The 24220-nt window shown below is 36.1% G+C and overlaps 1 protein-coding gene across 6 annotated transcripts in view; it reads right to left on the bottom strand.

The window, feature by feature from the left end:
* The window catches only part of LOC105389255 (atrial natriuretic peptide receptor 1), a 195650-nt gene that overhangs the window by 81606 nt on the left and 89824 nt on the right, over positions 1-24220 (bottom strand). For 3 of the 6 annotated variants that reach the window (XM_048622100.1, XM_048622099.1, XM_048622098.1), the window contains exons 2-3: positions 6456-7381; positions 5940-6133 (exon numbers count right to left, since the gene is read on the bottom strand). The exons of the other annotated variants lie outside the window; for them this stretch is intronic. In XM_048622100.1, the coding sequence (XP_048478057.1) occupies positions 5940-6133; positions 6456-7338 (1077 nt within the window). In that variant the 5' untranslated portion in view covers positions 7339-7381. The remainder of the gene's footprint in view (positions 1-5939; positions 6134-6455; positions 7382-24220) is intronic. 6 annotated transcript variants of the gene reach the window in all.

Here is a 24220-nt window from a genome sequence, read left to right on the forward strand (position 1 = left end):
ACCCTAATTGGACGTTTTATTATGAAACCGACAGTATTGTCACTTCTTCGTTTATGTTTTGTGCTAAAAGTAGAAAATTCATTGCGTATTCGGAACCAACCATGCGTCTGTATGGCATACGCGTGTTTCGACCTCACGATTTATATGAGATTACTTTGACTTTTATTAGGGTCTTCGATGTAAAAAATAAATAATCGATGGAAATAATTTATTTGTCGGTCTTATTACAATCTTTTATTTCGCCTAGAGTTCCTGAATTAGTGATTAAAGGAATAGCAAGATTAATGTAGAGAATAATAGCTTACTGCTCATAGACAGCATCACATAATACTTGCTTAAATTTTCATCATCTTAATTCTATCAGTCTGGTCCAGGGGTAATATATATTTGTGTCTAAATTCATTATATTATATTCTTGACCAATACTAACTTGTATGGAACCAGCTTCTTTAGATTAAAAATCACGAAACGAAAGTACCTAATTATCCCACTCTTTAAAAGTTCAATATTTGATGGCAAATACACCCTCACCCTTCCACTTTGTACTTAAAGCGAGATTGAACCCAAACTACTTAATATGAACTGTTCAACATTGTGTAATGTTTGTGTTTAAAACAATGTCCATTGTGTGATTAGATGAGTATTTCGTCGTTGCAAAGATAAAAGACCTTCATTGTTTTTAAAGAAGATTAAATATTATTGATTATCTGGATTAAAAATGTTAAAATAGACTTTTTTAAGATGCTGTCGTTGTATTACTTTAGCTAAATCAAAATAATATTATGTAGGTACAACAATTAGAAAAAGAAGAACAAAAAGAGAATAAACGAAATTTCTTTTCATTTTTAAGGAGATAGATAAAACCGTGAACTCTCGACAAGAAAAAGATTTATTTAAATTAAAATGGTAATTTACTTCCGACGATACGGAATGTTTTCGCACAGGTTTCGTTGACTAGCGACGCTTTTGGAATTTATATTGACATAGCTTTTGCTGGCAACCCTCGGTCTACCTTGAAAGATTTTTTTCTAGCAAATTCCGAGTTAAATATACACTCAAAAAAAAAAAAAAAAAAAAACACGCACTCACGCCTTGTACTAATGTACTCCCTTGCGGGGTAGGCAGAGGTGCATTGCTGCACCCACTTTTCGCCAGAGTGTTATGTTAGTCCCAATGTAATAGGGGGCGAGCCTATTGCCATTTTACGGGCACATCCAAGACCCGAGAACAAATATCTGTGTTTAAACAAATATCTGCCCCAGCCGGGAATCGAACCCGGGACCATCGGCTCAGTAGTCAGGTTACTAACCACTACGCCATTCGGTCGTCTTACGTACGTCTTACTATATACACTCACGGGCAATGAAATAGTTCCACTCACAAAAAGCCGACACCGAAAGACCCCATTTTTTTCCAACATTTCATTTAAAATTTAAACAAAATGTGATTGTTTTTAGTTGGTAATGTCCTGATGCTCCGTTAAATGTACTTCAATGTTGTAGAAGGCATCATATAGGCTTAGCTTTTTCCGTTTAGGAGTAATTTGGTGCTTTTCTCAGTGGAACCTTTTCATTGCCCGTGAGTGTAATAACCTGTAGGTATAGAGATAAATCCATAACTGCTAGATTTAATTAAAATTTGATGTAACAACCTTTTCCCTTGAGCTTTTTGTTGCCTAAAAGATCACGGTACAACGTGCCTACTTTACAAGATAGTTATATAACACACGAATATACATTATTTTATATTTCTTTTTTTGTAAAAATAAAACGAACTTCATTATAATTTCTTGAAGTAATACCTATTATTTATTACGAACTAGCTCAGTTATTTATAAAGTAATCTAGATCCTTCTAACTTATTAAAATTCTTGTGGCAAAACTTGTTTAAACAAAACACAATCGAATCTTATTTAAATGACAGTACCTAAATCTCGTTATTTTATTCATCATGGCTGTCTAGGTAACTTGTATACATGATATTAGTTTTGAGAAGTATAATTCTGTGATCAAAAACAGGAGTGATATAAGTTCTTAGTAGCTGTAAGTATGTTTGTCTGAAATAGCTTACTGATTGGTATTTATTTTTCTAAACTTGTAGCTAGTCGCAATTTATTTTTAATATTAAAACAACATAACATATTACCAGTGATTTGAATAATCTCTAGAATTACCGAATACGATCAAGTTAATTATTAAGTTATCATTTTTATGTTGATTGCAATAAAGTTGTTTTTTCTGCCGCAACTATCTGTTCTATACGTGTAAAGTTAATTTGAGTCAAAAGGTCAAGTTCAAAGTCAGCGACAGAAGGTAAAAGACCTTACGACATACTCATATACCTATATGCAGTCTACATGTGCACATGGTTATTTAAAATAGTTTTTTAAATCATTTTTTTTTCTCGAAGATAATTTTGTTAACTATATTATTATACTTGCACAAAGTCGATCAAGAATAAAAAAATCAAGTCTAAAGATATTTGTATATTTAAACAGAAGATGAATAGAAGAATGTACTTAAAAAGCTTTATATTTAAGAACTTACATGTATATTTTATTCTCGGGCCAACTTAACGAACCTATTTATGGAGATGTAGGTTGTAGGAATAACACTAATACCACTTCATCTACTCCTTAATGTATACAATATTATTATAATGATAATTTTGGCAAATGTTGTGAATACATATAATTGGTACAAGTACTAGAATAAGACCTATGTAACTATAGTTTAAGAATGATTTGTATTGTGTACTGTTTGTATTCCTTTACCAATAAATAAATAAAATAAATAAATAAATAGATAATTAACATAGGCCATGTTTTAAAATCCGAGCGTACGATGTCTAAGCATCTCATATAATGTCGTAGGTAAAGAATAAATAAATAAATTCTAAATTCTCACGGAACTGTGGCTATAATAATAATACAATCCTCCCGAAGCATACTCGGCTACAGCGGCCAATCTCATCGAGATCTGCCATCTGCGCAGGAGTCGAATAAAGTAAACAAGTGTAAAATACCACCATGAGAAGAGTATCTGGAGGGTTACTCTATACCAGTGTTTTTCAACCTGTGGGTCGCGACCCCCTGGGGGGTCGCGAAGCTTCTGTAGGGGGGTCGCCAAAGGTCGAAAAATCTTAGTACTTTAGTAACAAATATAAATTTTTAATATAAAATACGACACTACTTTTAATATTTATTTATTAAGTAAGACTCTTACTTTAAAATTACATAAACATTTTAATATTTGTGTTATATTCCAAAAATAAAATCCTAAGACGCGTTAATGCTAAAGTTGACCTTGTTATTTATTAACTAGTTAATTTATCCCATCGTGGATCTGTGTTAGTACAATATACCACATCCACACAGTAAGACAGATTACACAGAAGACTGAAGAGTATAATCAGCCTCTGTGTCTACCCTTGTGGACTATGAAAAAGGCTTCGACTCCATCGAGACCTGGGCAGCTTTGGAATGTTTGCAGAGATGCCAAATCGACTGGCGCTATATCGAGGTATTGAGATGTCTGTACAATACCGCTACTATGACTGCCCAAGTACGGAACCACAATATAACACCTATCCAACTGCGACGAGGAGTGAGACAGGGGGATGTGATATCTCCGAAACTGTTCACCAGCAATGCATTCAAAGATGTCTTTAAGACGTTGGACTGGTACAGACATGACATATGTACGAATACATGTCACAATACCGCTTCCCGGACGACATCGTCATTATGGCAGAATCTCTGTATGAACTCAGCTGGATGCTAAGAGTCGTTGGTGAGGCAACTATTAAAGGTGTGAAAGAATATGTCTTCTTAGGGCAGACTTTTCGGCTAGGCAGAATAAACTTCGACAAGAGGAGGTTGCAAGGCGCATCCAACTGAGTTGGGCTGCATTCGGAAAACTTCGTCACACATTCTCCTCGGCCATCCCTCAGAGCCTGAAGACAAAAGTCTTCAACCAGTGCGTCCTGCCAGTGAGGACGTATGGTGCAGAGACGTGCATACCGACGGTGGAACTGGACGCTCAGCGTTCTACGGTGAGAGCTATGCTTGGTGTTTCTCTGATGGATCGTATCCGAAATGAGGTTATCCGTCAGAGAACTAAGGTTACCGACATAGCTGTCAAAATATGCAAGCTGAAGTGGCAATGGGCTGGTCATATCTGTCGAAGAAAAGAACCGTTGGCAATACGAGTTCTCGCGTGCAGACCACGAACAGGCGGTCGCAGCGTGGGAGGCCTTCCTGTCTCGTTCAAAGACGACGACCACAGGATTTTTTTTTAAAGCCAGGTATTTTGTCTTTTGCATTTTTATTTCACCCTGAAATGCTCAAATAAGTGAGAAAGAAAAGCAAATTTCGAAAAGAAATTCCAGGTAGCAATGGTATTAGTTAGTACGTACCGTATGGCGACGCGAAGTATCCGATATATGTAATTGTACAATAATGTGTTTTTAAATCTGATAACTATGTACTTACTTCGAATCCTAATCACGGAGACCATAAATATACGTCGTATGGAATGAATATGGTAATACTGTAGCAAACACATACATGATAAAAAACCAAAAGGGTCAAGGGGGTCGCGAAATATTTTATTTATACCAGGGGGGTCGCATCATGAAAAAGGTTGAAAAACACTGCTCTATACTGACGAAAAAAAACGATAGCTGTCGTGCATTCGTCACGATAATACAACGAGATATGGTCGTGGCTCGCGCAGCAGTGTTCCAAAACCTACCTCTAATTTAATTTATGTAATACTAACTCCGTTCACTAATAACAAAATCAATAATTTTTTACAAGTGTCAACTTCTAAAAATAAAATAATAGCCTTCATCTTATAATATAAATCATTATAAGCTATAAATAAAACAGACGAGTCACAATCTAAATACCTAAAATTGACGTAAAAATATATACATATTATGTAGTTATATCATGAATAGTTATGGTCAGATGAATATTTAGTTGACTCTATAAAATGTAGTTGTAGATACATGTGCTAACTTTAGCCGCGCGGCGCCATAGGTTTTCCTACCAGGCCATGTAGCACGGGGCGCAATTAAGACGTGACAAAAGTTCTCCGTCGCGCTCGTCTTGAGGCAGCGCGATGTGAGTGAGCGGGATGCAAAACTCTTCTCACGTCTTAAATGCGCCCTGAACTAGCCCTTCAGTTTATGACCTACATAAATTATGCTCACGATCACGACACTGTATCCCCGAAGGGGTAGTCAGAGGTGACTCACAAGCAAGTCGCTCACTTTTCGCTGTAAATTTGCACTCACTTGATAGGTAAAAAAATCGTTTTCAAACGTTTCAAAAAGTAACTTCTTAGCCCGGCTCTATTTAGCTTTTGTTTGTTGCTCTAAATTAACCATTGAAGAATTCAACATTTGGACGCATTTATTGCGATACGAGTAACAATCTAACAACCAACCAACCAAATTTAATAATAACCCGAAAAGTACCAGACAAAAGATGTATTATTATGAGGTTCCGAAGTACGGACCCCTTTTTTGTGAGGCTGATTCGAACTTGACCGGGTAATTTAATGCTGATGGATTTCTGTTTAGTTGGTCTAAATTATTCCGCATAGCCATTTTAAAGCGACAGGTATTTCTGTCTAGAAATATAATAAAATTATCATTTTCAACAACATGAAATGGCTTCCGGCACGGTATCTTTATTTCTAAATAATGCTGGCATAAAAACCCAGTTGGCCACAAAGACCACTCTTGGAAACTTTTAGACATTTTGCTATTCAAAATAACATCCTTTTGTTGTTTTCGTTTCATGCCTATTTAAAGAATAGAGAGCGGATTTCGAATGTCTAAAAATAAAACTAAAATGCTTAAAAATTCACACTCAAACGTTTAAACGGGCTATTGTTTTAGGGAAAACGTGGTAGAAAAAAAACGCTTACCTCGAAAATCTTCCTAATAGCTCCGGCAGCTTGTGTGTAGCTTCCCATCATTCTGGTCAAGGTTGTGTAGCTTGGGACTTTGTGGTAGAAGGGTTCAGCCTGCGCCCCGGCCGTCAGTACTGGGATCCTCCACGGCCCAGCATATCTCGCTACTGGTGCTATCACATATTCACAACCAGGCCCGATGAAAGCATCTGTTGGAGAGAACGAAACAGACGCTGTAGTTTCAGGAATAGGTACGAATCAATTAAATTATTTAGCATCGACTTTGTACCTAGCTGAAAATTTAAGACCTAAAATTGGATCCTTATTTACTGCCATGATTTATTAGATAACCATTAAGTATTTATAGATTATAGGTACAGATGAATACCTTTAATTCCAAAATATTTTTGAATGTGACTAGGTTAGTGTTTCGTATACGATTTTCGTAAGTATCGTATTCGACTGCAGATACACATGAACAAAGTAAAATAAGTAATATTACTTAACAAAAAAAATCAAATAAACACTCACCAGCAGATCCATTGACGTAGAACTCGAAAGCAGCCAGAGGGCCGTACACAGAGGAGCACTGTGTGTCTCTGTAGTCGACCAGGATATTCCATCCGGGAAGAGGGCCATCAGGCTTGGTCACAGCCGGAATTGCCATCTCTAATATCGGCAACACTTTTACCAAAGAAAACACTTGCTCTGGGTCAGCGGGAAGCAACACACCCAATTTCACCACTTTTTCATGAAACTGGTGCCTCTCTTGCATCAAGTTAAAGTTAATCTGCTTCACATAATACGGACTCGTTATTATGTTATGCGGATGGCCAATAGCGTGAGAATCGTCGTATATGTAATTGTGAAGTCTGAATAGATCGATCGATTGATCCTCGGTTACGTTGAAAGCTGTAGTGTTCTTGTACAGTTTAACGTAGTAAGGGTATTTACTTAATTCTGGATCTTCCGCACTGGCGTATTTACTTTCTTTTGTATCATCGACATCGTTTCCTTCTCTGGGTTTTCGATTTTTTCTAAGGTTTGATAATAAATCTTTGTCTTCTCTATTATTATGAACATGCCTCGTTTTCGGCATCAAATCCTGACTGCCTCCGTAAGGATATTGCTTTACATTAATATTATTAACACTAACATCACACTTAGTTATCACATTTATAATACACATATAAAGTACAAGGAATGAGATTAGTCTTGGTATTGAACATTTTAGGGATCTCCTGTCTACTTTAACCGTGTGTGTTTGAACATCGTCCATGCATACATCGACTTGTTGACGTGCATTTTGTTTGAAAGTCCGTAATTGATGTATTTCAGCGTGAGTTCGTTGTTCACATGATTTTGTTTCACTTTCACTTTTTTGGAGATTCGCTTTCACGATCTCCTTTATCATTTTAGTGTTTTTTTAACTCATTTTATCACTCCATTCTCTGGATCTACATTTAAAAATCAAATTAGGATCGCTGCGAATGCTATGACCGCGTCGTTGCAACTAACAAAGGAATATCAAATCACAAAGTCATGTCGTAAAATGGTGAATTGAATGTTACTATTATCTAATTACTTTTAAAAAGGTTATGGTGTAGTTTATTATCAGTTGATTTATGTTTGTCAGTTGGTTTCCTGTAGTTAGGAGCCATTATGATTTTTGTCACGGCTAAGTCATAACCATATTTAGAAACTTTAATTACTGAAGGTTTTGTTTTAACTAATGGTGCTACGTTGCAGTAATATAAATTTGCTGTTGCTTATTCAAAATAAGATTCACGGTCACATCATAATATCAGTATGACATCTTAAAATAATATTCTTACATTTTCCTATTTCAATCACTCATATTTTATTACAAAACAATATTCAGAAGTAATAAATTCTCAAGTTCGAGATTTAGATCGTACCTCATTGCAATGCCATGACGTCATATGCCATTGAAAAATGACTTGCAAATCTAAAATTAGCCTTTCAACATTGGTGTGCATGCAACCCGTACCTACATCAACAGAAGACTTTGTAAGCCGCTACTAAATTCAATAATTTTACATCATGGATTTATAATACATACATACATACACGCTCACGCCTGTCTCCCAGAGGGGGTAGGCAGAGATTACGGATTTCCACTGCGCACGATTCTGACACACCTCTTTCGCTTCTTCCACATTCATATATGCTCGATTTCGGATTTATAAATCCTAATAATATTGGATAGATGGGTGTTTGTTACTCTTTCACGGATAAACGTCTTGATGTTTGGTATATTATGAGATGGCAGACATAGGCGATTTTTTTGGCAAAACTTTTTAAGAAGAATCAAAACTCTCTGGTAATCCTAGCTCTATCATTCATTAGCTTAGGTGCGTATTTTAGTAATAGTACTAAAGGATGTGAATAATTTAAAACAATTGTAGATTATTTATGTATGCTCGCATTACGGTTAACCTAATAGCATGATGCTATAAATAAACTACTATATTTGGGTAACTAGCCTAAGTCCTAGTTTTTTTTATAAATTATTTATGCATAGTTCTAGTCCGAATGAATATTGTTTCCTCTTACCTTATATAGGATAGGTATAATGGCATAAAGCTGTAGATTTAAATTACCATCCACTTTATAGATTTTTATACTGACCTTTTTTTTACACAAACTAACAATTAAGTTTTATATATATATATAAGCCATTTATTTCTAGTTTAAGTTCACTTAATAATTAACATGACTTCCCTAAATACTAACATGCTACTAACTTAATAATTTCATATTTACATTTCTACATGTTTCTGAGTACAGTACAAAGTTGGATGTAATACGAAACGAAAAGATTATTTAATTATAAAATAAACTAGAGGTCCATATGACCTTGGCCTCCCTCAACGTTTTCCTTATACCTTTTCAGGTAGGTTTTCTCTAGTGTTTTCCATTTTTGTCTGTCTAGAGCCACTTCCATCCAGTTTTTGCCTGCCGTTGACACAATGTCGTCTTCCCAGCGTCTTTTCTGCCTTCCTCTTTTTCTTTTTCCGACCTGAGGTTTCCAGAAGGTCAGGATTTTGGTCCATCTGGTTTCATCAGACATTCTGGCAACGTGGCCAGCCCAGTGCCATTTCATTTTTAAGACATGATCTACGGCATCGATTAATTTAGTTTTACTTCTGATTTCATTGGCTCTGACTTTTTGTCTCAGTTTGATGTTAAGCATACTACGCTCAATTCCTCTCTGGCACACTTTGATTTTTTGCATGATCTCTTTTGTTAGTTGCCAAGTTTGGCAACCATATGTAAGACAGGGTAGCAAGCAGCTGTCTGCAACTTTCTTTTTGAGATTTATTGGCAGCCTGCTTTTGAATACTTCTTTCATCGACCAGTATCTCTTCCATGTATTTCCGATCCTTCTTTCCACTTCCTTTTTTGTGCAATCTACGAACGATATAACTTTCCCTAGGTAGATGTACTCTTCTACATATTCTAAAGTTGTGTTTTCTATTGTAATAGGTGTTTTTTTCCAGTTAGTCATGACTTTGGTCTTTGTTTCGCTCATTTCTAAACCAATTTTTTTACTTTCTGAGTGCAATTCTCGAAGCAGACGGGTTAGATCGCAGGCTGATGTGGCGAATATAACCAAATCATCTGCAAAACGTAGGTTTGACAGGTGGTGGCCCCTTATAATTATACCTTCGTGCCTGTCCGTCCATTTCATTTTACGAAAAACCATCTCTAGAACGGCCAAAAAGAGCTTTGGCGACATCGGGTCGCCTTGTCTGACACCTCTGTTTATCGGAAATTGCGGTCCAAGTGTTTGAGTTTTGACTCTAGCAGTACTGTTTTTGTATATTTCCTTGATTAAATCTATGTAGTCCTCCTTGATGCCCTGTTCTTTAAGTGCTTGCCAAATTGAGTTGTGTGAAATGCAATCAAATGCCTTTTTATAATCGATGAAACCAAGATAAAGCGGCAGTTGGAATTCGTTGTGTTTTTCGGTAACTTGACTTATGGAATGTATGTGATCTACTGTTGAAAAACTCTTCATAAATCCAGCTTGTTCTGGAGGTTGGTTTCTATCGATATCGGGTGTGATTCTTGTTCGAATTATGTTGGCAAACATCTTGTAAATATTCGACATGAGACTAATAGGGCGGTAGTTCCCTATGTCGTTGGGGTCCCCTTTTTTATAGATCAATGTGATGTGTGCGTCGGTCCATTGCTTGGGTATTTGCTTTTCCGTTAGGATTTTGTTGAAGAGATCTGTTAGTGGCTGAAGTAATGCAGCTTTTCCTGCAATCAGAATTTCATTTCTCAATCTATCCGGTCCAGGGCTTTTATCTTTTTTCAAGTTTTTAAAAGCAAATACTACTTCTTCATTTGTGATTGGTTCTACGTTTGTTTCGGAGCAACTGTAGTCTCCTTTTTCTACATGATAGTTTCTCCGGTCTTCAGAAGAATAGAGATCCGAATAAAATTCTGTGGCTGCACACACTACTTTATCTCTGCTGGTTTTTATTTCCCCTTTTCTGTTCGCAAGGCTGGCCATGAGCGGTTTATTTCTTGCGAGTATTTTTTGGGCTTTTTTAATTGCTCCGGAGTGAAGTAGGTTTTCTTCAAGTATTTTTAATCTGTAGTCTTGCAAATCCCTTTTTATGTTGCTCTTGGTTTTACTGTAAAGTTTGCTTAGTTCTGTCTTCTCTTTGCGTGTCTTATTGATTTTATTTTTCAGTCTCTGTCTTTCTTCTATTAGGTTTTTTGTTGAATCTGACAGTATCACATCTTTTTTACAATATATTCTTGTTTCTTCTCGATTTGCTGTTAAAATTATAGCCTGCTCTATATTGTCATAAAGCTGCTGGACACTTTGCTCTGAAGCGTTTGTGGAGACTATTTTATCGTGAAGTTTCTCTGTAAAATTTTTGTTCATTGTTTGTAATTCTGGGGCTCGTTTAAAGAATCTCCTTGTTTTAGTTTGAACATTATTTGTATTCAAGGTTGCTCTTACCATTCTGTGGTCGCTGTGGTGTTTCAGGCTATTGAGAATGTCTATATTGTCGATCTGGTTTCCGAAGTTACATAAAATATAATCAATTTCGTTCTTCGTTTGTCCGTCTGGAGAAAGCCATGTCCAGCGTCTGTTTAGATTTTTCCTGAACACAGTATTCATAATTTTGAATTTGTTTTCGAGAGCAAAATTCAAAAGCACTTCGCCTCTGGGACTTCTTTCTCCGTAGCCGAATCTCCCAACAGCTATGCTCTCTTCTATTTTTGGTTGGCCTACTTGTGCGTTGAAATCACCTAGTATTATTACGTTTTTACAGCTTTTTGCTAGCGCTTTTCTGATATCGTTATAAAATAGTTTTACTTCTTCTTCGCTTGATTTTTCAGTAGGAGCGTGAGCTTGTATTAGGGTGCATTTGAAGTTTCCAACTCTGTAGTTAATCATGCATACTCTGTCTGAGAAAGGTTCAAAGTCGTCTACGTTATTAGCCTGACATTTTCTTACTAGGAAACCCACACCTCTTATTCCCTTTTTTTCTCCGTAGCTGTAAAGGATATAGTCTCCTCTGTCATCTATGTTTTTTCCCGCTCTCCTTATTTCAGCTAGTCCTATTATATCGTACTTTAGGAATTGCAAGGCGTATTCGAGTTCGAGGAGGTTAGCTTCTTCCATCAGAGTTCTTGCGTTGTAAGTACATATATACAGCTTTTCTTTGCTTGTTTTGTTTAGATTCGGTGCCTCTTGGAAACTATTACTACTATGGATTTTACCGATGCATCTTTCAGGGGCTATTGATTTTTCTGTTTTTTGTTTATCTATTTTTTCTATTTCTTCTATTTTTCCTATTTTTGTGGTGTCCGTTGAGGGGTTGTGGTCATTTACTCCCGCTGTGACCAGCAGAGGTGGGAGTATTTGCTGTTTAGCATTGTATTTATTTATCTTCTTGAACATTTTTTTGTTGTTTTTCCTCTCTACACTGTACTCTTCTGATTGTTAATCTGATTCTTTTGTTTGTGCAACTTTGATGATATTAGACCTTTTACCAGACTCTGTCTCATATTTTCTTTGGTTACTTGTCGTTGAAAGAAAGCTGGTGATGTTTTGTGATGTTTTGGATGACGATGAGATGGATGTAGAGGGGCTGCTTGTTATGAGTTTGTTTTTCTTAGGTGGATTTTTATGTTCGAATGATTGGTTTTTATTTTTTCCGGTTGTGGTGTTTAGCGGAGGAGAGTTTTCATATGGCCTTTTTTGTGTTTCTTCTTTTCTATTTTTTAGTTCTTTGTCCCCGAGTATAACAATTCGGTCGTACTTGATTGTGGCTTTATTCCCCTTGTCGAGCTCTTCTTTAAGTTTTTCTTGCAGACCTTGTCTTATTTTAAGTATTTTATGTGGAAAATCTTCTTTTAGGTATGCTCCGGTATTTTCTAATTTTTGTTTTGCTTTTAGTATCATTATCTTTTTTCCTAGTGTTGTGAGTGCGAAGCAAATAGGTCGAGGTTTACTACCTTTTTTCCCAATACGTCTAACAAACTCTATCTCATATTTTTTGCATGGTATTTCCATTTGAATATTTATTATCTCTGTGACTATATTTTCCAGTTCAAAATAGCCTTTTTCTTCTTCTGCAATGCCAAATAAAACCAGATTTCTTTGTCTTATTTGTCTTTCGATCGTATCTAAACGGTGCTCATGTTGTTCAGTTTGTGACTTAAGTTCTTTTAATTCTTCTTTATATTCCATGAATTTCGTATCTATGTTTTTATTTATGTTTGTAGTTATGTTTTGTTCTAATTGTTCCAGTTTAAGATTCAGATCTTTGTTGAATTGCTCTAGCATTTTTTTCATAGCTTCTTCATTCATTTTTATTATTTGTATTTTTATTTTCCTCGGGTTATTTTTCTTTTGCTCTACCTTTTGCTCTTTCTCTATCTTTTGTTTTTTCTCTACAATTTCCTTTTCCTCTACCTTTCGCTTTTCTCTACAGAATCTATGGTCGACTCTACACGGTTCTCTACATTTGTTGTAAGAATGTTCTCTACATAGATGTGGCGTCCTCTGTCGGCGAGTAGCAAAACTTCTTCTAAGTAGGTGAAATGATGTAGTTTGGAATATTTCCGCTAGAGGCCGCTGCTTTCGCTGTTGATTGCTTTTGGTTTGGTTTTCTTTATCTGATTGTTGTTTTAAATATTTTAGGTTATGAAAACAGAATGTGCAAATGAATGAAAGCAGAAAGTGACGACTAACCTTTTCAGTTTGGTCTGAGTCCAGATTATTGAGCATAAGAAGCCGTATTTATCGCCGACACTTTGTAACGGTCACTTTCACTATTTTGGGTTTTTAAGCCAAAGTTTCCAACGTTTCCTTCTGCTATTGAAAATCCGTAGGGTTTTAGCACTTTTTAAACATTAATAACACAACTCACTTGCGATTTATTAAAGAAAAACACTGATAAATATATTATTTTTGCAGATGCTTTGTTTACTCGGGCACGGTTTTAAATAAGTAATAAGTTTTATATAAGACTACCTCAAATAATATTAAATAAATAATTAAAAAACAGTACAGTAAGTTTACTTACCTCAAAAGTTGTACTTTTCCATTTACCGTGCTTAGTCTGTCTCTAACTAATATTACGTTATCTGTATTACTTGGTTGGAGTTTAGAATCAAGTTTTTTTTTCTAATCAAGTCAGGTGTGGTCGCGACCGTGACTTCGTAATGACCGTCTATTTTTAGCCGGCAACATGCGAGTGTGGTATTTTAGTAACTTATTCGACCTCTTGGATTGACGGCCTTTTTGGTGGTTTGCGTTCCAACGTTTGGCTTCCAGTGCATTTAGAGAATGGCTGGATTTTAGCAAATTTATAGGCTATGTGTGTTGCGTGGACTGTAGGTTTGGCTGGCTGGTCTTCTTCATTAAAACCAAAGTTTCACAGTGAGACAGTAAGTATTTATTTTATCACAACAACTTGCTGACAATACATATCAGTGAATGTTCTAAAAGAAGCACAGCATTGGCAGAAGGAACACTTATTTTAATACTCTTATAAGGAAACTTGAAGAATAATAAAAGTTTAGAACGGTGTTCTAAGCTTCCATAAAACAATTTTATGGCATTTTATAGCAGATCTACTCATAAAAGCACCTGAGGTGGGACCCTCAACTCTATTAAAGTGAACTTAATAAAAACTTAATGCGCGGCGGCCACATAAATAAACTCGACTAATGTTAAATAGGTACAGGGATGGATTTTATCATTGAACGACCAGAATGCAAGTTGAAATCATTATATTTATGTAATGTGTAATGAGTTAATGACATTCTGTTTTACGTCTGGCTAGTTTTTGTGAAGATATATATGTATTGTAGGTACCCTTTTGACAGTGCCTAAACATCATTAGATTCTTGAACGCTTTGAATCGGTTCAACTACTGCTAGATTTCAAATAAAGCAAAATTAAGAGTATGAAATAATTATGCAACTTACATAATATTGCACATTGACTAGAAACTAGTGCTAAACAAGCTCGTCTCAAAGACTAGGTACACAACATCATATTCCATAAGTTCCAAAGTGCGTTAAACCGAAGCATTCACACAAATCGCAATCCATAACGTCGTTACTCACAACGAGGCTGCCATCCATCAGTCTATTTCTGTTTCATATCCCCGTTCCTAGCCGTTTTCAACAAATCCCAATTCCGCACCGTCACGGCAACGCGGCGGTGTGCCATTTGAATAATTTTAATCTGGTAGATGGTTGGTAGGTATATTCTAATATATTCTTATGTAAGTTAGATAATACGAAAATGTAATGTAAAACTGAAAGGTTTTATTTAACATAATTTTTTGTGAACATTAATATGTTACAGACTACTCTTTGCTCGCAAAATCGTCAACGCGTAAAGATAAACGCTGATCAATCGGTATCGTGAGTATCGCACGATACAAATTGTCATAAATGTATGGAGAAACGGGGCATCGGCAACGCCTATGAAGTCGACGCACTTATTTTAATTTCTATACAAACAATACTCAATACGATGCGTCCGTTGCGTACGATGCGGAAAGATGGACGCTTACCATAAGGTAAGGCGTGGACGTGTGAAAAAAACTATAAAGTCTTTTTCACACGTCCACGTGACGGTAAACGTCATCGAGTATCCGGTGACGTGTGGACCTGTGGACCGTGACGTGAACTTAACCGGTACGTGTGAAAGCTCACGTACGACACACTTCGGGCATCGACACGTGTCAGTTACCTCTATCTGCTGAAAACCCGTATTTACGCCGAGAATTAATTCTACTGATTTCTGGCATCTAAAGGAGGTTTAAGAGGATAAACTTTAACCGTTAGTAACTGAATGAGGAAGGGTGAGGGAGGACATAGCCTTTAGTACGGGTTTTGCAACTCATGAAACCGAATTTCACGATATTCTGTCATCTGCATACATTAGCAGACAAATTTTCATAATAGTTTAGGGCGATAGAAATATCCCTCTATCGGCCACTGTTGTATATATAAAGACTCCATAAGTGCATGGGAACTTTCGATTCTGTACGTCTAGTATCTACAGATTTCATAGTTTGTCGAAAACAATAAAATTCTCACAAAAAAAGTGGCGCCTATAGCGGAAACTATCATAAACATTTTGATTGCTGATTATTTTTATTATTAGAAAGAATTTTATCAAAATCCTACATTTCAATATTCATGATTAGTAGAACAGTGCGTCTCTGTTCGTTTGCCAGTTGCATTCCGGTCTTGTGTCGACTTAATTAGGCGAGGAACTTTCATTAGATATGGCAGTGGGTGGAGTCTACGCTCCTTCTCGGCATCACAGGAACTAATTAAGCTCGTAGTCACGCAGGGTGGACTATAAACTATAACTTAGCTTAGCTCTATTTTATTCAAATAAATGTGAACTCATTCCAACATGGCGATACGGCTTGCAACGTATTATAGATGTACAATTGTACAGCGAAAAGCATATAAACAGTGATGACTTGGAAGCTTTGATAATTTTGGGATAATTTGGGCCAAAGTTGGTTGAAATATTATTTGTTGAAACACATGGCATTTTAGTTAAGTAATAATTTAATAGGTACTATTAACATTACCATAATTTCTACAAGGTATTGCCTAGGCAAACTAAGCATACAATATTGGTATCAAATCACAGACGGCCAGGTTTCAGATGCCTGGTAACTCAAAGCAAAGAGCTATTATTTACACAATGAAGTGATAGTAAGTACATACTACTATGTGTTTTTATAGTAAACACAAAAAGCTTAGTAAAGCTTAGGTATTGAGGGGGTAGAGTATTAAATTTATCTTGATTTATAGTATCTTTTTCAAATTTTAGCAATGGATAGTACCTATGTTTACATCCACAGATCCATATACGATAGGAGGGTTACTACCAAAGCCGAACGAACAAATGAACGAAAGCGTTCATACAATCGGAACGCATAAAACAACGCGATAGGGTCGTGGTCAAAACAAGGCGAATGCGTGTCAATTATCTTTTTGTGGGTTCGTCGATTTAGATAGTTACCCCCTGAGATATATTATCGATAATCGTCACACCCAAAACACCACAGAGTAATCTGCCCGCATTTCACCGCGATATCGATAACGCAAAGTGCAGGATTGCACAGCTGTTGCAAACTACCACGACCGATGTTTGAGTTTGACAGTAGTTTCTGTAACCCGCACTTCCAGAGCATACTCGTACATTAAGTGCTTTCTCCTGCACCCGTAAAATTTACTCACTCAGCAATATAAAGTTGCACTTGCAATTTGAGCAATGTACCCTTAGATTAAATATACAGGGTGTCCCAAAAGTCAACGATATGCCTTGGAGGGCTGATAGACCAGCTGATGAGTTGCCAGAATATCATAATATGACCTCAGTAAAAAATCTATAGTTTTCGAAATATTGATACTTTTATAAATTTGCTGAAAATCGACACCTTGGATCAGTTTTTTGCGTGCAGCCGGTACAAAATTCTATATTCTTAGTATTTTTTTGGTGTTGCATCACCCTGTATATCCCTGCTATTGATCACAGTAAAAAAAATAACGTATACGAACTAAATGGTGTGTCACATAAAAAAACTGAGCAAAAAATACCGCATTTTGTTTACTGCCAAACTGTTTTAAGTTCAATCTAATGATATACATTGTACTAATGAATAAAGTCAGTAATCTTCTAACCGAACTAATTCAAAGTAAGAGCCTCGTATTGGTAGAAGTGCGGTGTTATTTTGTTGAGACGTTTCTTTACACACTGCATCAAGTTCGGTTTAAAATATCGTTGCACTCAGCAATATAAAGTTACACTTGCAATTTGAGCATTGTACAGTAAGGAGCAGATAAACCTGACCCCCCTCAGAAGCATTGTTAGTATGAGAGGAGGGTCAGGTTTCTTTGCACCTGACCGTACCTATAACTACCGGCCTTGTAGAGGAAGCATTTTGCAATATGAAGCGATATAACAAATTATATCGCTGATTGCTACAAAATTATTGTGCCTCTGACAGAGTTGCATGACTTTCTTTATCGACGTATACGGGATTTTGCTAAAAGGTATACCGAAAAGGGACTCCGGGAAACTTTCTGAATAATTTTATTGCTACGTGTAAACGTGGACAGATGATCTGCGGAAGGTAGCGGGAAGCCGCTGGATGCAGATGGCGGGTGACCGTTTGGGGTGGCGATCGTTAGGAGAGGCTTATGTCCAACAGTGGACTATAGAAGGCTGAGAGAGAGAGAGATTTTTTTTAATTCGCAAAAAATACTTTTCTTTAGGATTGTGGCGTGCGTGACTTTGTACTGTATGGGAAAAAGTATTTTTTCGCGAATTTCCTACGGGTAATCTAGAAGACATAATCGACTGACGGAATTAACTCGTGATCAACTAACATTATTAGATCATATGTAAACGATATATTACCTCATATTTCAACAGTCAGCAGTAAAATGATATAAGGAAACGAATAACCCACATAGCGATCAAGATTCTAAGCATTTTCGCTGCGCCATTATTAGATAAAATATGTTTTATACTTGCGGCAAGCTTATCTAACACTATGACACAGCAAGCCTATAAAAAGCGCCAAAAGCTTAGATTAAAAATATACGAACAAGATAGTGTAAAACAAAAAAAACAACAAAACCGTTTTAAATAACCTAACCTAATGGCAACAATTGTGAATAAAGTCACAAATCTTCTAACCTAAGTACCTAATCCTAACTAATATTATAAATGCGAAAGTAACTGTGTCTGTCTGTCTGTCTGTCTGTTACTCTTTCACGCCAAAACTACTGAACGGATTGGTATGAAATTTGGTATACATACGGTCTAGACCCTGGGAAAGAACATAGGCTACTTTTTATCCCGGAATTCCCATGGGAAAACTTTTTAAGGCGAAGCGAAGCGCGCGGGAAAAGCTAGTTGAAAATAAAAGCTCAGTGGTAGAAGTGGGGTTTCATTTGTCGAGACGTTTCTTTTGCCAATAAGTTTTTTATTTATTTTATTTTATTTATTTTTTACAAAATATACCTACATGCTATCTTAAATCTAAACTTATAGACTTGGAGGGCCGAAAAGTTAAACATAAAGTAAATAACAGGAGAAAACTTCATTAAGTAGTTATAGTAACATTGGAATTTTTTTAATTCATTGTGCAAAATTTTTATTTTTTTGTGTGCATTGTGTAGCTTCACTACTGTAACTTCCCTATAGCAACTGTCCTTGAGGTTTATTATTGGAAGTGCTAAGGTCCTTCAGAACATCTGTGTCCGCCAGCTGACGGGATGGAAGCCAGAAACCTCCGGATTAATCTAAGCTTTGACTCAGATTGTATTTACTTACGGGGAATTTCGCAGAGGCAATAGGTTGGTTAGTTAAAGAACTTAACTTTTAGCTGCTTTGACGACCGAATGGCGTAGTGGTTAGAGACCCTGACTACTGAGCCGATGGTCCCGGGTTCGATTCCCGGCTGGGGCAGATATTTGTTTAAACACAGATATTTGTTCTCGGGTCTTGGATGTGCCCGTAAAATGGCCATAGGCCCGCCCCCTATTACATTGGGACTAACATAACACTCTGGCGAAAAGTGGGTGCAGCAATGCACCTCTGCCTACCCCGCAAGGGAGTATATTAGTACAAGGCGTGAGTGCGTTTTTTTTTTTTCTTTTAGCTTTACTAGAGTTTGTCACCATGACGAAGGTGTGAGTCAGGTTAGTCCAAGTTAAATAATATTATTGAGCTGGGTTAGTAGCATGAGGCGCATTTAAGTCGTGACATAAGTTTTGCATCGCGCTCTCTCACATCGCCCACACGCGACGGAGAACTTTTGTCACGTCTTAAATGCGTACCGTGCTAGGCTTTCTGTATTGTACTGCATAGGTGTTATGTATTTAAATTATCAATACTATACAATACTATGATTATAATATCATGAGATACATAATTATTGTGTAACCATATATATACTCCTTTGGGTTATGTGTATACATACTATTACATACCTACCATAAACAAATGTATATCTACGTGCAGAAAGCATAAATGAGAAGGTTAATGATATAAATTACATTTTGTAAGGGTTAAAAAGGAGATGTAAATAACTCATTATTTATTTATGGTTTGAAGTGCTCCTTTCAAGTACACAGGTCATTAATTAAATAGTACCTAAATATTTTTTTAGAGTTATGATCTTTACACGTCATCAATTGGCGAAATAAATAATGCTGAATTCACAAAAATGATGTATTTCCGAAGTTTCAATATCTAAACGGGTAATCGCACTATCTCATATCACTGGGTCTTCCTGAAATTGATATGAATCCTTTGACAAATCTTTCTGGTAAAAGATTCTAGTGAATCCTTTAATATTATGTTATTTATTTTTTATACTATGCTGAATTCACAAAAAAAACTTTTGCAGATTGCACTTACTTAAAGCTGGTATGTATTTTGAGTCTGGTAACGCTAACTTCTTAAAAATTAGGTATTTTTAGGTTTGTATCACACTCCTATATAAAAATAAAATCTATTTACTAAATCAAAATTAAACTTATAAGAAATATCTGCAGATGGGCATTTAATCTACAATACAATACACTTTATTTGCACAAAGAACAAAAATATCAAAAAAACAAAACTTAAAAATAAAACAGTACAAAGAGGCGGTTAATCTGTCATGTTAATCTACTCCTTCTAAGTCAAGTGAAGAAGGGTTGTTGTTACCTTCTACCCTTCGTTTATAACACAAGTGCCAAAGCTATCTAATACTACGTATTACCACATCCCTGAAACTTTTAAAAACTGAAAGTAACTTTTTCAATACGGAAATTTATTTCCATCTGAGAGTTTCAGCAAAACGATATCTGTTTACAAACTTTAGCCTCTCGTCTGTGTAATGTGTTTTGTTTTTGTGCAAATAGTGTGTATTTTGGGCAGCCGCACCCATCGCGAAAAGTAGGCATGGTGAAGTGTATTGTCCGTAGGGTTTCGTTCCCGTGTTCCCGGGAATTCCCGGGAACGGAAGTAGGTCGGGAAAAACGAAACCCTAATTTTCCGTTTGAATGCGTTTTTTTTCCTTTCTTAGAAAGAAAAGAAAGAAAGAAAAACATTATTTGACACTGAAAGCAATATTGATAAACTTACGTAATCTTAATTAAATGAAATTATAATAGAAAATAATATTTATAAATTTGCTGTCTGTCAAAAAGGTGTCTACTCAGCTAATTCTTCTTGCTTTAAATAGTATTCAACATAAAATTTTAATAATAGCACGGAATTTACTTAGCAATAAATTTCGTCCAGTCCAATACGCAACCTTAAAACCCTTTTAGTTCACTCCATTTCCTTATTGTAAGTAAAGAAAGCTTTGTCCCTAAATAATTGTGTCATTATTCATTTTGATGGATCTCTAACATTTTTACCTACACCTTTACTTGAAAGAAAAAGTTGGATAAACTTATAAAAAAGTTCTTACCATTTACTGTATTGTACTTACTATTACTCTTTTTTTTAAGTAGTACCTATAGTATAGTAGTAAGGCCATTTCGTTAAATAGCCATGAGTTCACTTTATTATACCTATTACAATTATGTGATTTCGGTGATTCAACTTGTAAATATAATTATATAGGTATCTATTGTTCCTAGCGAAGAGTTATGTTCTAAAATAAATCACACACACACACACACACAGAGAGAGATCTCTCGAAGAAAACAGAGTTTTAAACATGAACACTTGAAATGACATACAGTATCGTTATGTTTTCAGTTCCTACCTACAACACGTAAAACAGTCGTCTATTGTTTAACATGTGTCTGAAATTGCAGTAAGCATTCTTTTGCAAAAACTCGTTGCTTGTTCTCTGCCGTCAATAGCGTAAAAGCGGTAAGTGCCAATTTCTCCATAGTCGGTTAGAGCATAAAGGTATTAATGGTTGACTTTTGACAACTCTGTCAAGAATTTTATATGGAGATGACGTATACTTGATAAACCAATCCTGGTCGGTTAGATAACCGACTATGGAGAAATTGGCACTAAGTCTGCTTTAGGCAGTTTCGAGAAAAACGCGGTCAAAATTGTGGCGATATTTTGATTTTATTGTTGTTTTAAATCACATAGAATTTTTGCACCCGTCTGTTACTAAATTTTAGACCAATAGCTTGCAATATAAAGCACAATAAACTCTCAGAGAGAAAAAATATTTCTTGTCCTACATTTTTTTTTTATATTCACTTCTGTGGTCAATGATTTTATAAATTTTTATTTGTGGCATCATAACGCAAGGTTTCGGAACTTTTTCCTTGTTCGTGAGTGTATTTGATGGTGTCAAAAAAAAACACTCAAAATTTTCGAGTATTTTCTAGTTTCCAATTTGCAACCAACTCTTTTTTCCAGTTTACGAATGAAGTGTTAAGGTAAGTGTCCACCTGTATCCACAAAAAAATCAGAAAAGTGCGTCCACTTCATCGGAATTTCCGACGCAGTTTCTCCATAATTTATGAAAATCCGTTTGATCCGATACGTGGACGATTACCTTTACCCACTACGCTATTAACCTACATCACTGTCTACGACTACGAAAATTTACTGCATACCTTAAGCGCGCTCCACACTCGCGCCGCGAACGCCCGCGAATGCGCGAAACGCGAGTGTAGATGATGTTGTTCGCGCCTTCGCGTTCGCGGTTCGCGGCGCTACCCGTCCGGTGTCTGTTTTTTGGCCCGCGACAAAGGGAATGCCACGCGCGAACGCGAACGCATCTACACTCGCTGTTTTATCTATATATTTTCATTGAAGTTGCGAACAACACGCGCGACGGCGACGCGAGTGTAGGGCATTGTGTGTGTATCTGATTTCCTAACTATTTTTAGACTCATCACTCATCACTATGCAAGTTCAAGTCAAGGTGCAAGAAACCACGGAAGAATTAAAATGCATGAGGTTTTTATCATTTACAAGTCAGTACAGAGGGCCTAGTGTAGGTTTTTCTTAACCGATCGAATCGAACAGTGAAAATCGAATAAAATGGATCTTTAAATTTTAAACCAAAGAATACATAATTATAACACAAAAAAATGCTGGCAATTACCTCATTACCTTTTTTGAGTTTAAGTTATTTATTAAATTTAAGTTTTGATTTACATTATAATATACCTGCATAGTAAACACCTTGAAATATTGAATAATTATCTATTTTGACTATCAGCCGGCCAGTTTTATCGCTGTATCAACAAAATAGTCAATGTAATCTTCAACGATAATCTCTGTACTCATTGTTTACATAAAAAGTTTATTTTGGTGCGTCTATTTTTATAAAAAATGGAATTGGCTTGGGTTTATGTAAGTTTGTTTAGATATTGTAGTCAGAATATACTGGTTAGTGTGGTTAGTTAGTTGAGTACATAGTAGAATACTAGCTGTATTTTCACTGTTGCAGAGCTAGGCTTTGCATAATACATGTGAAATGAATGAAAACACCTCAACTTCAGTGGAAACACAGCTTTACACTGACATTATGCATAAACTATATTTCTGCTTAGTATTCATTTGATATCCTATTCTTATTACATACCTACATAGTTTCATAAATAAGGACACAGTACTACATAATATCATTCCGACATAGGATAATATAACAATGCAAGACGTGCTTGAACTTCAATACATTCCTCATCCTCTGGAAAAACAGAAGTGTTATAAGTTTAACGTATATGTGTGTCTGTGTAAATTTTCGTAACTTACAAAACCTGTCCTGTAGGTACTACAGGCTTGCCCCCTTATTCATAAAAAAGTTACTGGACGCTTTAGCTATTGAACTATTCTGTCACTCAATTTGTTCTTTGACAGAGAGACAAATCAGTTCAATAGCTAAAACCTCCACTAACTTTTTTTATGAAAAAGGGGGTTAGTGTACATATATAGCGGTGCAAAACTTAGTTTTTCATAACCTAGAGTCCCCCCAGTTCCTCAGCAAACTCGACAGCAAAAGTCGTAAATGACGTACGGTTTTCGAAACACATCCACTTTAACTCAATATAAACTTCCAGCAAACAAATTATACTGCGAGCGTGTCAAGGAAGCGTCTCCTCACACAAAACAATCAGAAAAATAAATAATAAAGATGTGTAAAAATACAAAAATGTAGGTATTTCCATAGGTACCAAGATTAGCAGAAAGCCACCTCGATTGCATTCTATTCTATGATAGGTGATAACACCTGGCTCTCTCAATTGGAACCTTTTTGGATATCTCCTTAAGGTTAAGAGTAACGCCAACTACAGCCGCGGATTAAAAAAAAACATAACTTCCTCTCAAAACTGTCACGTTTCACGCCCTCCTCAATCTCTTTATACTAATTCCAATTTTTAGAACCTTACTGTTCTGTACTGTACTAACTGTGCATCGAGAGGTACCCATTACACAGAAGGTAAGTAAAAAAAAGCCGATGTAAATAAAAACGCTACAAACGGCCGTTTATGACGGAAACGACATAAGCTTCCTTATTTCTTAATAATTCGATTGATTTTAACCATTTTTATCCATAACACCACGTATGTACCTAAGTATATTCTCATCTCCCAATACCCCAGTGTCCTGGAGCCACGTCACATTTCTTCCAACTTGTCAGGATCGGGCGTCTGTTAAATTAGCCATATTTATGTTAATAGAGTTTCGTAACTTGTCGAGAGGTGGTCTATTGTGAGCTGAGATCAAGCAGACATGGACGGAATAATTTCAAGGTCGGAAAAATGAGACT

Source organism: Plutella xylostella, chromosome 7, assembly GCF_932276165.1.
Source record: "Plutella xylostella chromosome 7, ilPluXylo3.1, whole genome shotgun sequence".
Lineage (NCBI taxonomy): Eukaryota > Metazoa > Arthropoda > Insecta > Lepidoptera > Plutellidae > Plutella > Plutella xylostella.